Here is a 14,636-nt window from a genome sequence, read left to right as displayed (position 1 = left end):
ACCAGCAATTTTTTAGATTGGCTTGAAGTGAGATTAATCTCATTTCATTTCATCTTAATTTCCTAATCTTCATAGGGTGGTGCCACAATTGAGCCAAGAAAATTAGGCTTGATATGGCAAAGATGAAAACAAGAGTGATCTGAGAGCACAACATCCCCCGTATGAATTCTTTTAACGAGTTTATATTTTCTTTGTATTTTATGAAATAACAACAGTAGCACTGTATTTGAAACAAATTGTGCAGAACATTTTGTTGGGAGTAATCCCATCTGAATGCTAATGCCATTGTGGATGTAGCTTACCCACAAAAGCCTTATACAAGGAAACTAACTATAGTAAGATATTGTGACATTTTCACAACAGACTAAATGACATTGTTTTATAATGGTTGTTACCTGAGGCAAAGTTGTTCTACACTACTCTGACAACCAAGGGCTTGTGATCTGAGAAGAAACATTCCAGAGTTCCTGCTTCAACCTGAAGAGTTCCTCTAGTATAGACATGGTCTATTGTACATCCATAATCAGTTGTAGGGCCTTTTATGAGCTGTTGAAAACCGTACTGTGAAATATGCTGGTCTAAATGTTCAGCATCAGAATTCTGTGTGTTGTCACTAATGTCAATGTTGAAATCTCCAAAACATAAGCATTGTGTTGTTGATATGTTGTGAACTTGTTGCAGAGCACCAAGAAGAGAAGAAACTGGTGTCTATGGAGGTTTGTAGACTGTACAGATCATGAGGTTTGGGACAGGGCTTGCAAGATGAAAGACTGCTAGTTCTATGCCATCTACATTCATAAACTTAGGACTGTCTGATTTCTGTTTCACAGAGTTTCTGATGTAGACAGCAGTACCATGTGGAGGTCTGTAAGAACCAGAAGTCTGGTGTGAGTCATTCCTGGACAAGGTGAAAACTTCAATTTGCTACTGTTCATTTTAATCTCTATCACATAGGCAAGATTCGACTGCGATATGTGTATCAATAACACATGTTGTGTGTACAGCAGCATGTGTTTAGAGCGTCAGGGATATTCCCTGAAAAATGTAGGAGTTGACATCACAAAAACAGTACCCTCTCTCACAGTTGGGCAAAACGAGCTTCATAAACCAAGGGCAGTAACTCTCTCAACATGACAAGAAATGAAACGTGACTTTGATATGGATATATTAAACATGTGCACATTTTAACTGATTTCACAAGCTTAGTACCCTCTTTCACAATTAGGCAAATGAAGCTCCGTAAAACGGGGGCAGTAACTCTGTCAAAATTTGTCGAAATGAAACGGGACTCCGATATGCATATCATCAACATGTCGACATCTTGTGTGTGGAGTGTCAGGGATATACTCTAAAAGCTGGAGGAGGAGTTGATTTCACAAGCTTAGTACCCTCTTTCACAATTAGGCAAATGAAGCTCCGTAAAACAGGGGTAGTAACCCTGTCAAAATTAGTTGAAATGAAAAGGGACTGCGATATGCGTATCATCAACATATCGACATCTCGTGTGTAGAGTGTGTGGGACGGACAGACGGATGGACAGACGGACAGACTGCGCCATGACATAATCCCCCTTCGGCCATTCTGGCCCGGCGGGGGATAACAAGCCGTTGATATAGGCTAGTGGACACTTTGCCTAAGAGAGATGTGAGGATGAAGACCGTTGACATACTCCACTGATAAATCTTGCAGTTAACGTAAGGTAAAGGTAGAATCTATCTGCCAAAACCATTTTAAAAGCAATACATATGTAATGCCTCAGCTTATAAGCTCCCATGTTGATAAGCCTTCAATACTGACCCAGGAAAACTGACTACTGTCAAATTTCTTTTGATTAGAGCAAGAGGAAGATCAAGGGTTAATAAAGTGACCATTTGACTTGCATTTCAGCATGTTTTTTTCACTGTGTTAAGAGTATTCAACATAAGAATCAAAGTGCATACTGTCTGTGTCATAGCAGCATAGTAAAAATTTGAGATTGTTCCAGTATGATAACAATTGAGTGGGCGAGTGCATATCAGCTTTTATTACCCATTAAGGTTTGAAATAACTGAGTTCATTAAAACATGTTTGTGCACAAGGGAAAAATATCACTTCACGAGTATCAGTGTATTGTTTATGTCATCCGAACAGCATTGTAGACATCATTCAAATCTTCTTGTAACATAAGGTTGAAATGACATCTCACTTGAAATGACATCATAGCTGAAGATTGTTGATGTCATTCAACAATTTCGGTTTTAGAAATGGCGGTAGAGATCAGTGCAATTTTCTACAGGGGAGCTTTTGCATGTGAGTGATATTAAGCCCTTGCCTTGGAAAGATGCTAGGCTATAGATCCCAACACCCCTAACATGTCATGGATCGTTTTGTGATATTACACCACAATCCTACTCTGATATGAGCAATAATAGGTTCTTGATAAATATTGTCATATCATGGTCAGTATGATACAGACCCCTGATTGACATGAGGTGTTGCCGGTACAAACATTGTGATCGCAATTAAAGGGGCACTATTCTCTGGCTTCTTCTCTGCCGTATGGCACGCTCGCTGGGGCTCATGAGCTGAGTCGACTTGCTCGCTAACGCAACTGAGCGTGACAAGAGACTGGGCTACAGTCTGCAAGGACAGCTAGATAAACTTGGATGCAATATTTGTTTTACACATTTTTTAACACTGATAGCTTACCTGTGACCTATAAAGATTTTGACAAAGGGCACATGTTAATTAATTTCTTCAGCCTCAACAAACAGACAAAAAGAACGGTGGAAGCTCATCGGATGCCGTTATATGGAAATACCCTGGATGGTAATAGTTTAATAAGAAAAAAGTATCCCTGCAGTGAAAGCATTTTCAGAATTCGGATTGAGTGGATAATACCATTACTACTCCCTTGTTGTCATCCATGTTTTCTGGTAAAATCCTATGCTTCTGTATTTGTCGTAATTCACTTGATGCTCAGTTAATGAATTTATTACAGGTATAATTAGTGGTAGCACCACTCAGATTGCCTGATAAAGGCTCCCATATGGCATTTCTTGTGTCTGGGATAATTATTCAATCTAAATCCAGGTTTGAAGTGAGGTGAAATGTGTGTTATGTAATATGCACTTGGCAGCCCAGCAAGAGATGAATGATAAGTTGATTTACTTTTTTTGTAAATCAACGGATCAATCCTATCCATCAAAGGATCAACAGAAAATACGTTGATTGATTAATCACTGTTATCTTGCACAGTGGATATGTCAAAAGTAAGTGTTTACATGTGTAGGTTTACTAAAGCAGGCAGAATACACTCACCCCATGGTGCGAAGTGCCAATGTAAATACTACATACTTTGTTCAAAGGATTAACTGATTATTCGTTGATTGATTGCTCATTGTTATCTAACTCAATTAGTTTTTTAAAGAACCGAGGACATAATGAAAATAGTTGTCACATGGGCTTTCTCAGCTGACCTTTGAGATTTGTGAAACAATTGAAACCAACCAAGTGATCAGCTGAGAAACGAACACGGGTTATAATAATATCCCGAAATGCTATATATATTTGAAACTATTTGATTGTTACAGAGACACGTTTACACTGAATATGTTTCTTTGTACAGCTGCAGATGTATGGGATATTGTTCCTTTATGTGGATATTCATGGATACATTCCTTGAACAAGGTAGCTGTCTAAAATTATAATATAACTTTGGTAGGTTGTAATTATGATATTTGCATTTTGTTTTCATTCTTTTTCTGTAGCATTGAACAGAATCATTCTTGTTCCTCTGCGTCTTGGTCTTCAATACGCGATATATGTTGTTTTCAAAAGTCTTTTCCTTTTTAAGGGTGTATATGTTACAGTCAATGTGAAAAATGTGATTCATTCAGCAATTTATAAAATGTCTAAATATTTCCTCCATTTTACAAATTGACTGAAAAATCAGTCCATTTCTTTAACAGATTGACTTAAAATGATTAAGACGTTCAAATAGGGCTTAAAACATAACAATTAATTAATTATGCTAGTATTAGAAGCCAAACAATATAGAAATGTACATTTTCAGTTACTTGGTGAAGATATTAAACATCAGAATGTTTGGAATTCGTTATCATAATAATACAGATGGACATATTTTTCAGTCAATTTGTAAAATAATTGAATATTTAGGCGTTTAATAAATTTCCTAAGTGAAAATTTTACACATTTTGACTGTAAAAATGTACACACGATAAAATGAGCAATGCTCAGGTGAAATATTTACTTGTGTTGCAAGGCAAAATAGGATAAACGAAAATCGCACTATTACCAACCAAGTGACTTATCAAAACTTCGTCACCATTACCGATGCTACCCACAAAGATAACTACATTTCCTTATTATCTTGAAAACTGTATTTTATTTTGTTGATGAATGTGACCATACACCCTTATTACTATCCATAAAAGTGACTAATTTGCTTATGAATGGCACAGCACAGGTCGCGAACCGGTCTAGATTTCTGTTATACATGGGGGTACTCACGGGAGGAAAACAATAACAAAAGCAACAACCAGTCTCGGGTAATTGCTTTAGATCTATGCCCCTTTAAACATTGTGAGCAGTGTGTTGTCCCTCCTCACCATGATAAGACAAATATCACATATTATCAACAAACATATAACATAAAACATACAAACCTGATTTTGCTTCGAGACATATTCCTTCTGTGCAATCCTCACTTGATCCTCCAGTCTGTTTTCAATGAGAGACATCACATTCATTTCATATTGTATGAATACACATGCAATACATTTATATTGCAATAAGCATCAATTCATCTTAATGTCCCAAAACTTGAAGCATTATGGCATGTACTGTTCATTGTTTATCACAATCTTACAAAAACTTAACAAAATGTTTTTTTCCTATCACAGGATATCTTTTATAGATAAAGTTTTATTTATCCCATTCTTGTTACTACGGAAACAGTGCTGATTGTTTACTGAACATATTCTTTCATATTCCTTGCAATGGACACAAAAGAGGACATATGATAATTGCTCTGGCCTTGTTGACAAGGCCTGGAACAAAAGTGGACAGAAACATCCCACAAGACCTTAAGTAGGCAGGGCAGGTCAATTTGATCTAAACCCAACATGATGAATATATATAAAGGATATTCAATGTGTTTATAAAATCTTAAAAAATGTTAACAAAAATAACAAAAAATATTTGAGGTCAATGAAAGTGTTTATCATACATTTGGATATAATTATATACAAAATAAACTTCAACAAAAACATATTCTTGAAATCTACAAACTGTAGTTGGGAGCGAATGAATACATGTCAAGTGACAAAAATGAGGCTTTGTGAAACAGTCTGGAATGACAAGTAAAATGGGAAAATTACAGTTTATAACGAAACATTTCAAGAGAATAACCAATGATAAGAAGCGATATTAGCTCCAAGCAATATAGGCGATAGGGATACTGTGATACCCCACTCTGGACCAGGTCCAGCCCTTGAAAATGATTCCATGGGGTCGAAGTTTTATCAGTTATGTTGACGATCCCTGGATCATCATCTGCAGTGTCAATATTTATCAAGGTGCCATCCTATATCTAGGAAATAATTTATTCTTGATCTCCCACCAGTTCTCTGATTTTGACACAGAATGCTTGGCACACTTGTTGTCTCCCCTGTTCTATGAAAAAAAAATATTCTTGTCTTCATTAATGCCACTAGTCGATCGAATTCGATCGAATCTTGTTTCATTGTTTTGTATTTGGTAAGTTCTAACAGTAGGGCCATTGAGATATGATGCTCCATGCTATTTAATTTTGCTTCAGCCTGCGCATGAATACTATCATGATTTAATGCTTTCTTTTGCATCTGGTGAGAAATAAATGTAAGAACAGCAGTGTAGGGAATGGGGGTTCTAGCTCACAGCCACCTAGACCTGGGCCCACTTGCACAGAACAATCTTAGTTACAATCGATCTTAGGCGGCTACAATCAACTTTACAATCACCATACAATTGTCCTTTTACACTTGCACAAACCGATCTTAGCACGATTGTAACACGGCTTGGAGTTAAGATCGTGATCTTAGCTAAGAATGAAATCTTCAACGGTGGAGGTACGAAAATTTTAAACTCAACTCCTGTCTACAGTTGTCTGCAAACGTGCATAGTTTGCTGCGCTTACAATAAGTGGAACTGGTAACGACATGCAACACGTACCTCCCTCCATTGCACTTTGCAGTTTCAAGAAAGGTCCCAATTATTTGAAGGAAACGATTACTAGAATGAAGGCATATATTCTTGTCGGCATTAATACTGTCGTGATTTAGGAATTGTTTTCTATTTCAACAAGAGAAATACCTACTCATGTTTTTATTCAAAGTATTGAAATACGAATAAATATATTATTTAGTAACACAACTATTATGAAAATTAAAACAAATAATAATAATATTTCCTAAAACCATAACGTCTAAATGCATGATCGTCATCTATTTGGGGGGAGCTTTTCGTAAAATCCTAAATATATCCTTCATGTTTCCGTTTCTTTGCTACAACAAAGGATGTTATGACTACCATTTCATAACACAGAAAGACGAGAACTTTCAAAAACGCATAGACGGGAAATAAGAATAATGAATAATGTTTTGAGAAAGCAATTGTTTATATATATTCACTGGGTATTAATTTTTTACTTTTTTTAAAAATGTGAATTTTATTTTTGCTATTCAAATGTTTCATCATGTATATTTGCTTGTTTGATGAATAACTGTATTTTTTTTTTTTAAACTCTGATATTTAACCGCTCGTCCCCGTCCCATTTGATTTTAGATTTAAACAGGTATGATTTGCTCTTCAGCTTGTATTTATTTGTAGATTACCGGTAATTTAATGATAAAACTAAAGACAAAATAACTGACACAAATGTGACCCAAAAGAAATATAGGGGGAGCTCAGCAATTCAACAACATTGATACACTGGGTAAGGTAGGTTGGACTCTATGGGCTTATACAAAGGGAAACCACACCCATCTAGAGTATAAACTAAGATTAGCTGCCCTTGATTTATCAAAAAGGTCACAGACGTTACAAATCGCTTGCGGGACGACTTAGGTTTTTATCCTTCCCTTGTTTAGTGAAAAGGTATATTGTTTCACATTTTTTTCAGTATTGAGTCGGATGAGAGTATTCCTTATAGCTTTCGACTCGATAGTTACGTGTTTAACTATGGTAATTAACGATATTTATGATGTTAAAACTGTGGTGCGTTCTTCATGTTGTTAAAGTGTCGATTCAATTTATAAAGTTTAACAAAATAAAGAGGCAATGTTTGAACGTAAAGCAGATTATTTATGTGAAACAGACCAAGCATTGCACGCCATTTGGTCAAGTTTATTCAGGGACTTCAGCGATCTTAGCTACTTAAGATTGGTCCGAGCCAATTGTAAGTTTCGATTGTAGCTTACAATGATCTTAGCCCACAATCGCTTTGTGCAAGTGGATGACAATTGTAGCCTAAGCCTAAGATCGTTATCTTAAGGATTTACAATAATTGTAGCGCTAAGATCGCTTTGTGCAAGAGGACCCAGATTCATACTCCAAAAATGCTACTACAGAGGTAATTTTTTATGCAAATTATGCCATGCGATCTAATGATCGTCATAATTGTATTAAAGAAAGATTAATATTAATTAATAATAGATAAAATTTACTGTAGCCCGCGAGGATATTGGAAAGGTATAGGAGCAATACAAAAACTAGCTGTAGCGGCTGAGGTATCTAAAGATGTTGCCAAAGATTGGTTGAAGAAACAAGCAATGTGGCAATTATACTTACTGGCCCCACGCTATATACCGAGGAAAAAGTTTGATATTTTCACAACGAATGAAGTTCACCAGGCTGGCCTCTTGTTTCTTCCTCATGATAAGGTAAGACGCAAAACATATAAATACGCTTTAACCATAGTAGATGTAGCTAGTTGCTACAAGGCGGCTGAGCCATTAAGATTCAATAGCTAATGCACTTGGCCGCATATATAAACGCAGACCACTAAAATGGCCTTAGTTTTTTCAAGTAGATCCTTGACGCGAGTGTATGGGATCAGTAACAAAACTATTAATAAAGCACGATGTCGATATCAAGCATGGTGAAAAAGAGGCCAACCATAGTCAAACTATTGTAACTAATGTTATATTTGGGATAACACTTTCTTAGTAAAGTACAGATTCTAGTACTTTTTTGGGTTGAGTCCCGTCCGGGATTCGAACCCACACCTGCCAGGGTGAGGCACCTAATCGCCAGCACACAAAGTCAGCGATCTAACCCACTCAGCCACCGAGGCTTCCACAAAAATGGAAGTCCGACAACTGGTAGTCTAGATCACATACTTTGAGTACCCCCCTGACAAGTGTAAATTGGCACGGCTCCCATGGCCGAAACCTATGAATACACAATGCCATTTAGAAAGGACGGGACTCAACCCAAAAAAGTACTAGAATCTGTACTTTACTAAGAAAGTGTTTTCCCAAATATAACATTAGTTACATTTGACCACTTTCTAAATGGCATTGTGTATTCAGTCAAACTATTGTTGAAAGATTTAACCGGACATTAGCTGAACGTTTGTTTGGATATCAGTATGGGATTGAAATGACAGATTGATTACGATCAGCGGAATGGATGACACGTTTATCTGCTGTTTTAAATGGAAAGAAACCATCCAATGCGGTGAAAATGAAATCTGTGCTTCCGAATCTTCAGCACCATGGAGAGGCAAAGAACAAATACTTCCGGATAGAGTAAGGGTAAGATATTTATACCAGCCCGGTGAACTCGAAGGAGGCCAACGTCGTGCAACTGATCCGATTTGGTCTCTTAAGATATATAACATTAGTCAATCGGTTATGAAAGGTGGCAAGCCTTTTCTATATTATCTTAAAGATGGACCAGGCAGGGGATTTGTATGAGAAGAGTAGCTCATAGTTCCCAGAGAAACAGTATTACCGCCCTTAGTAACCATAAGCATAGGTAGTTACACCATCCTTATCAATCCATCTCTTTGTATCTAAGGGGGATAATGATGTCTTGTTCATTCTTAATCCATATATCCTGTGATTGTCGCTTCTTAAAGTGTTCATCTCATGTTTGAATGTTGAATTGAATAATGCTTCTTTATACTGTTTGGTGTTTGATATGCTTTTTTACCACCTTAACACCCTTAGCTTTTCTTTTCTCCTCATTATCAGATTTCTTTACAGAATACCCCGGTACATCTTAGGTCTTAATCAGACATACTTAGCAATAGGAGTTCCAGCACATTCATCCTTCATCTTACCTAACACCTGTTTATTTGCTGCGCTGTGCAATGGATTATCTTTTGGGTAATCGCTTGTATCATACATATCTATTTTTTCTGCCATATCTTTATACACATCCTCGGTTTGTATTTCCATCAACAAAGAATCTGTGTCGGTATATAACACCTCGCATCTATCACTGTATTGCTTCTTAAGTTCGTTGTAATAAAAGTCATACATTAAGTGTTTTGACAAGTCGAGAATACTCATACCAACGTACACCAGTCTGTTGAATTTCATATTACTTTTCTGCATATGTAGTGCGGCTAAGTCATTATCAAATATCTTGCTTCTGTTAAAAGCCGGACTGGCTATAAGTTTCCTGAGTCTTTCTTCCTCATTAGACCTGGCTAATTTAACATCAACCCGCTTCCTTAGATTCTCCATAGTTTTACCAAATACTGAGTTATTCATGAGCTTTTATAGGTTCTTTTCAAAATCGCTGGTAGCTATCTTTCTTAAAACTGTGTTCAGCCTTATATAGGGCTCCATCAAAGGGCTTTGATCAAACTTTAGAACTCTGTGTATTTTCTTTAGTTTAATGCCTAACGATAGATATAACTGGAGATTTCTGTAGTGAACTATATTTTGTCTTATCCATCAAATTTGGTACGAGTTTTTCTTCGTTAGCAAACCTAGTATTGTCCATCAAGGAGTGTTGATATTCCAACATCCAATCCTTATTAACCATGAATCTTTTGGGAGCTAGTGGATAACTGTTATGGTCTTTATGAACCTCTGTTGGATATTCCAAGTCAACTTCTAGTATGTACCCTTTATCGGAATCTGTGGGGATATCATTCACATTGATATTATGGATATCATTCACATCGATATCATTCACAATGACCCACTCAAAACCACCCGTGGATAAAGGTTGACTCATAGCCCATCCGTACAAATTGTTGGCGTCGAGATATAATATATTCGTATCGGGTTTACTCGGATCATATCCTTCCACTAATTTATTATTAGCCTTAGAATACTTTTTCGCCGTCATCAATATACCACCTCTTAATCCTTTCTCAATAAACAAGTGCACATCGTAACTGGTGAGTAGATTTAGTTATACACCAGTCTTCTTCAACAATGCATCCCACGATAGTCCAGGACTGGAATAGTACCATGCCGGGTCCAAGCCATATTGTTTTAAACATGTCTTTCTAAATATCTAGAATATATCGGCAAGTAACAGTACATCGGTTTTTAAGTACAGATCGTGATAATCTCCTAAATTCTTACAACTTAATTTATCCCACACCGTCAGAGCGTGTTCATAATCGGCATCTGTTATTTTAGATTCTGTTAAGTTACTATAGAATGATTCAAGGGGTGGTACTTTAGTTTCATCGAATCTAGACCAATCATCCATATATTCGTAAGGATATACACCTTTTCTCAACAACAAATGCCGATCTGACGATGTGGAAGAACTGATTTGTTATTGCAAAGTCATCGGGATTGTTCGCATTAGCTAAATTGTCTAGGGAAGATAACAGAAACTGTACGGAGTCTATGAATCTAAGCCCATTACTTTGCTTTATTCTGGCTTTCCCATCCTTGTCCCTATAATGTATAGTTTTAGTCAACGAGAATGATTATATTATTAGGAATGCACGTTAAGCCACCGTCAGTCTTTGAGATAGCTTGCATGATGAGATATGAATCATATCCTCTAAGGTTATGAAACAACGGGAGTGGGTATTGTTTGAGAATTCATTTTTAGTTTCAAGTTACACTCGTTATGCGCGGCTCCCTGATAATTACCCTTGACGTGGCAATGATCTCTTTCGGAATCCCCATTGAGTGGTTTATTACAAATATATTGACTCGTTGACTTCTTATCGTATATCCGCTTTGTCAAGAGCTAGCTTCACCAGTGAGTTTGCTCTTATCTATGTGAGAGGGGATCCAACACAGCTCCACCTGTTGCCCTTGGTCCAATAGTTTTGTATATTCGTATAGAATAATGTTTACTGTGTTTGGCCTGGGGTTTGAGTTTAGCGAGTCTGATAGGACGACTGCCTTTGCTTCCGGGAGTTCCGGTATGAGTTTGAGTGCATGATGAATTGCCTCCAATTCAGCTGTGAATACTGACTGACCATCAGGCAGATGAACTCAATGTGCTTGGGGTTTGGAGCTGAGGATATGGATCCCGTAACCAGCACTGTTGTTGATAGGATTCTTGGATCCATCAGTGTATATATGGGCCCAGCTGTCCCAGGTAGTTTGAATTTTAGTGATAGCTACTGATTGTAGTAGGGTTGGGTTTCCTTTTTTTAGTGACTTCTGATGTTAAAGCAGTGTCAACTTTGGGAGTTTTTAAAGTCTAGGGAGGGTGTAACCCTTTGTAGTGACTTTCTGGAGATCACAATTGTGACTTCGGATGAGTTCACATACTAATATCCCAGATGGCTTTAGTGAGGTATTATTTCTAGCTAGGGCTTCATCGCGAGTTTTTGTATTGCCATATCTTTTTAACCAAAGAGTTTGATGTTCGTCCCCATAATATTGCCTGCTCTCTTCTTAGTTTCAATGGGAGTTCTCTCGTTTCTACTTGGGGTTCTTCTAGTGAGGTGCCTGTTGCTGTGCCTTTGTATTGTATTCTGTCTAGGCGGCTCAAGACAGTATTTGATGCTGAGTGAAAGGCCTCACAACCATACTAAATTTTTGATCTGATAAGAGATTTGTAGAGGTCCAGCTGAGTGTCCTTCAATGTGCCTGAAATTGACCGTAATACGTTCAGGTCTTTTTGACATCTGTTTTCCACATATTCTATAAGTTTGCGCCAAGTGAGGTGTTGATCAAGGATCACCCCAAGAAATATTGCAGATTTTTAAAATTTGATTGGTTTGACTTTTATGGAGACATGGGGTATCATAGCATCTTTCTCCAACAGCTTTTTCACTTGAAAGGGTGAATACCCATTTATCGCACCATTGATCTACTCCTTCCAGGGCTGACTGGAGTTGTTTTCTGAATTGTGAAATATCTCTGTGCTTTACCCATATTGCCCCGTCATCAGCGAATTTAGATGTTTGGGTAGGAGAGTTGACATGGTCCAAAAGATAATTGATCATGATGTTAAACAGGGTTGGGTTTATAATGCTGCCTTGTGGCGTGCCATTGTCCAGTGCCATAGGATCAGATCGATTGTTCCCTATTTTGACTGATTGCGACCTGTCTTGCAGGAAGCTGTCTATGAAGTTTGCCATGTTCCCTTCTACTCCATTTTGTGCTAGTTTTGAGAGGAGTCTGTCATGCCATACCATGTCGAAGTCCAGAAATACTGCGGCTAGGTACTGTCTGTTTAATTTAGCTTTTTAGAATTTCATTTTCCAGTCTTAGAATATGATCTAGACACCAGTGTCCCTTCCTGAAGCCACTTTGGACAGGTTTGATGTGGTTGCCAGTTTCAAGGTGATGCATGAGCCTTTTCGTAACCATGGCTTCCATAGCTTTGCACATGTTTGAGGTGAGTGAGATCGGTGGATAAGAGTTTGGTAGGGCTTGGTCTTTCCCTTGCTTTAGAAGCAGGATAACAGCAGCATGTTTCAATGCTCTTGGGACTTCTCCTTTGGACCATATTGTGTTATACAACTAAGTGACTAAGCTTTTGGTTTGATCAGGTAGGTTTTTCAACATCTCGTAACTGGTTGTGTCAAGACCATGTGCCGTGCCTTTTCTATGTTGTATCACATCATCAAACTCTGTCACAGTAAATGGTATATTGTATACCAGATGCTTGCTTTGCAGCTGTTTTGAGATCTTAAGCGTAAACATTTTTTCCCCGTTTGAATTCTTTGCTGCAATTTGTGTTGGTGCTGACAGATGAGAAGTGCTCGGCTAGATTGTTGGCCTTTTCTTTGACTGTTTGGGCGTTGGCTAATTGGGAATTTTTGAGGGTTTACGCTTACCTCTGATTGCATGTATTTGGCTCCAGACTGTTTTATCATTTGTTTTCTCATTTAGAGATTTGCAGAAGGTCTGCCATGACTTTTTTTAGAATTGTCCATGAGCTGTACTTACTTTTGTCCTGGCTGCTCTGACTTGAGCGAAGGCTGATTTATCCCTTTTTGACCTCTTTAGGGCTTTCTTTCTCACTCTCCTAGCTTTTGCCTTTTTCCCTGTTCCACCATGGTACAGGAGTTTTGACAGTTTTGTGGTTTGTTTTTTTTCAAATTGATTTTTCAGCTGCGGCAATAATTGGTGAGGTGAGATTTTGGCAAAAAAGATCAGGATTATCCGAGGCAATTTCTGAGGATTTGAATGATATACATTCCTTCCTGAATTTAGGCCAATCAGCCTTTATGGGCTGAGGATTGGGCTGTTCCTCTAATTGTGGTGGGCTCCCTAGGTAGGTGAGTATAGGAAGGTGATTGCTTCCCAAAGTGTCATCATGGACTTGCCATTGGCAATGTGTGGCGAGGTTGTTCTTGGCAATTGTGAGATCGTTTCATGGGTAACCCTGTGATATATGTTAGCTATGCATAATTCATTGCCATTTGCCAATTTTAGGGAGATTACTTGTGTTTCAAGGTTTCCTACGTTTGATTCGATATTATTGAGGTACAGCTGTCGTGGACAAGGGTGATATGTCCCTTATTGCCAGGCATAAGTCTTTTTCTGTCTTTTCTATATTGGGTGCAGCCAGGTAGTGTGAATTTGGCTTTTTCACTGAGTTTAGTCTCCTGTATTAGAATGACATGCAGCTTCATCACGTTTTTTGTACGAGTGCATTCAGTTCACTGCCATGGCTCTTAAGGCCATTTGCATTCCACTGTAGTAAAAGGAAGTCCATGATTGTTTATAGATGAGCGCTTATTGAGTTTAAGGGGCATACCCTATTTAGGAACTGTTTCTTTGTTCCTTTGTATTTCAGTATTTTGGAAGCCAGTTTGAGGATGCAGGTGCCTTTGGCCTTGACCCTCATTTTTCTGCTTGTAATTTGGATCAATGCCGTGGCAATGAACTCTACAACTTTGTTTGTGTTCTGAGTCTTTGTTTACCATGAGCTGGTGTTTTCTTTGCCTTAATGATTCGTTTGCTGTGTGCCTCAGTTTGAGAATTAGAAGGCATGGAGTTTGATTGGGGAGCTAGGGTCTTTTTCCCCTTCCGTTTTGCAGTGGCTTTGTGCCTGTGAGCAGGCGTATCAGTGCTCACAGATTCCATTGTTTGCTCAGTAGAGTGATCAATAGTCACTTGTTTTTTTTCAACCTCAGTGGGTTGAATAGATTTGGATTCAGATTGCTGAGTAGGTATTCTATTTATACATTTGCTGATGAG

General features: G+C 37.9%; 1 protein-coding gene across 2 annotated transcripts in view; it reads right to left on the bottom strand.

Moving 5' to 3' along the window:
- Positions 1–14,636, bottom strand: part of LOC139478586 (IQ motif and ankyrin repeat domain-containing protein 1-like) — a 325,873-nt gene that overhangs the window by 79,531 nt on the left and 231,706 nt on the right. For both annotated transcript variants that reach the window (XM_071261129.1, XM_071261130.1), the window contains one exon: positions 4,668–4,722. In XM_071261129.1, the coding sequence (XP_071117230.1) occupies positions 4,668–4,722 (55 nt within the window). The remainder of the gene's footprint in view (positions 1–4,667; positions 4,723–14,636) is intronic.

The sequence above is a fragment of the Haliotis cracherodii genome, unplaced genomic scaffold (genome assembly GCF_022045235.1).
Source record: "Haliotis cracherodii isolate W230 unplaced genomic scaffold, xgHalCrac1.p SCAF_4, whole genome shotgun sequence".
NCBI classification, from domain to species: Eukaryota; Metazoa; Mollusca; class Gastropoda; order Lepetellida; family Haliotidae; genus Haliotis; species Haliotis cracherodii.
This window is presented reverse-complemented; position numbering and strand designations above follow the sequence as displayed.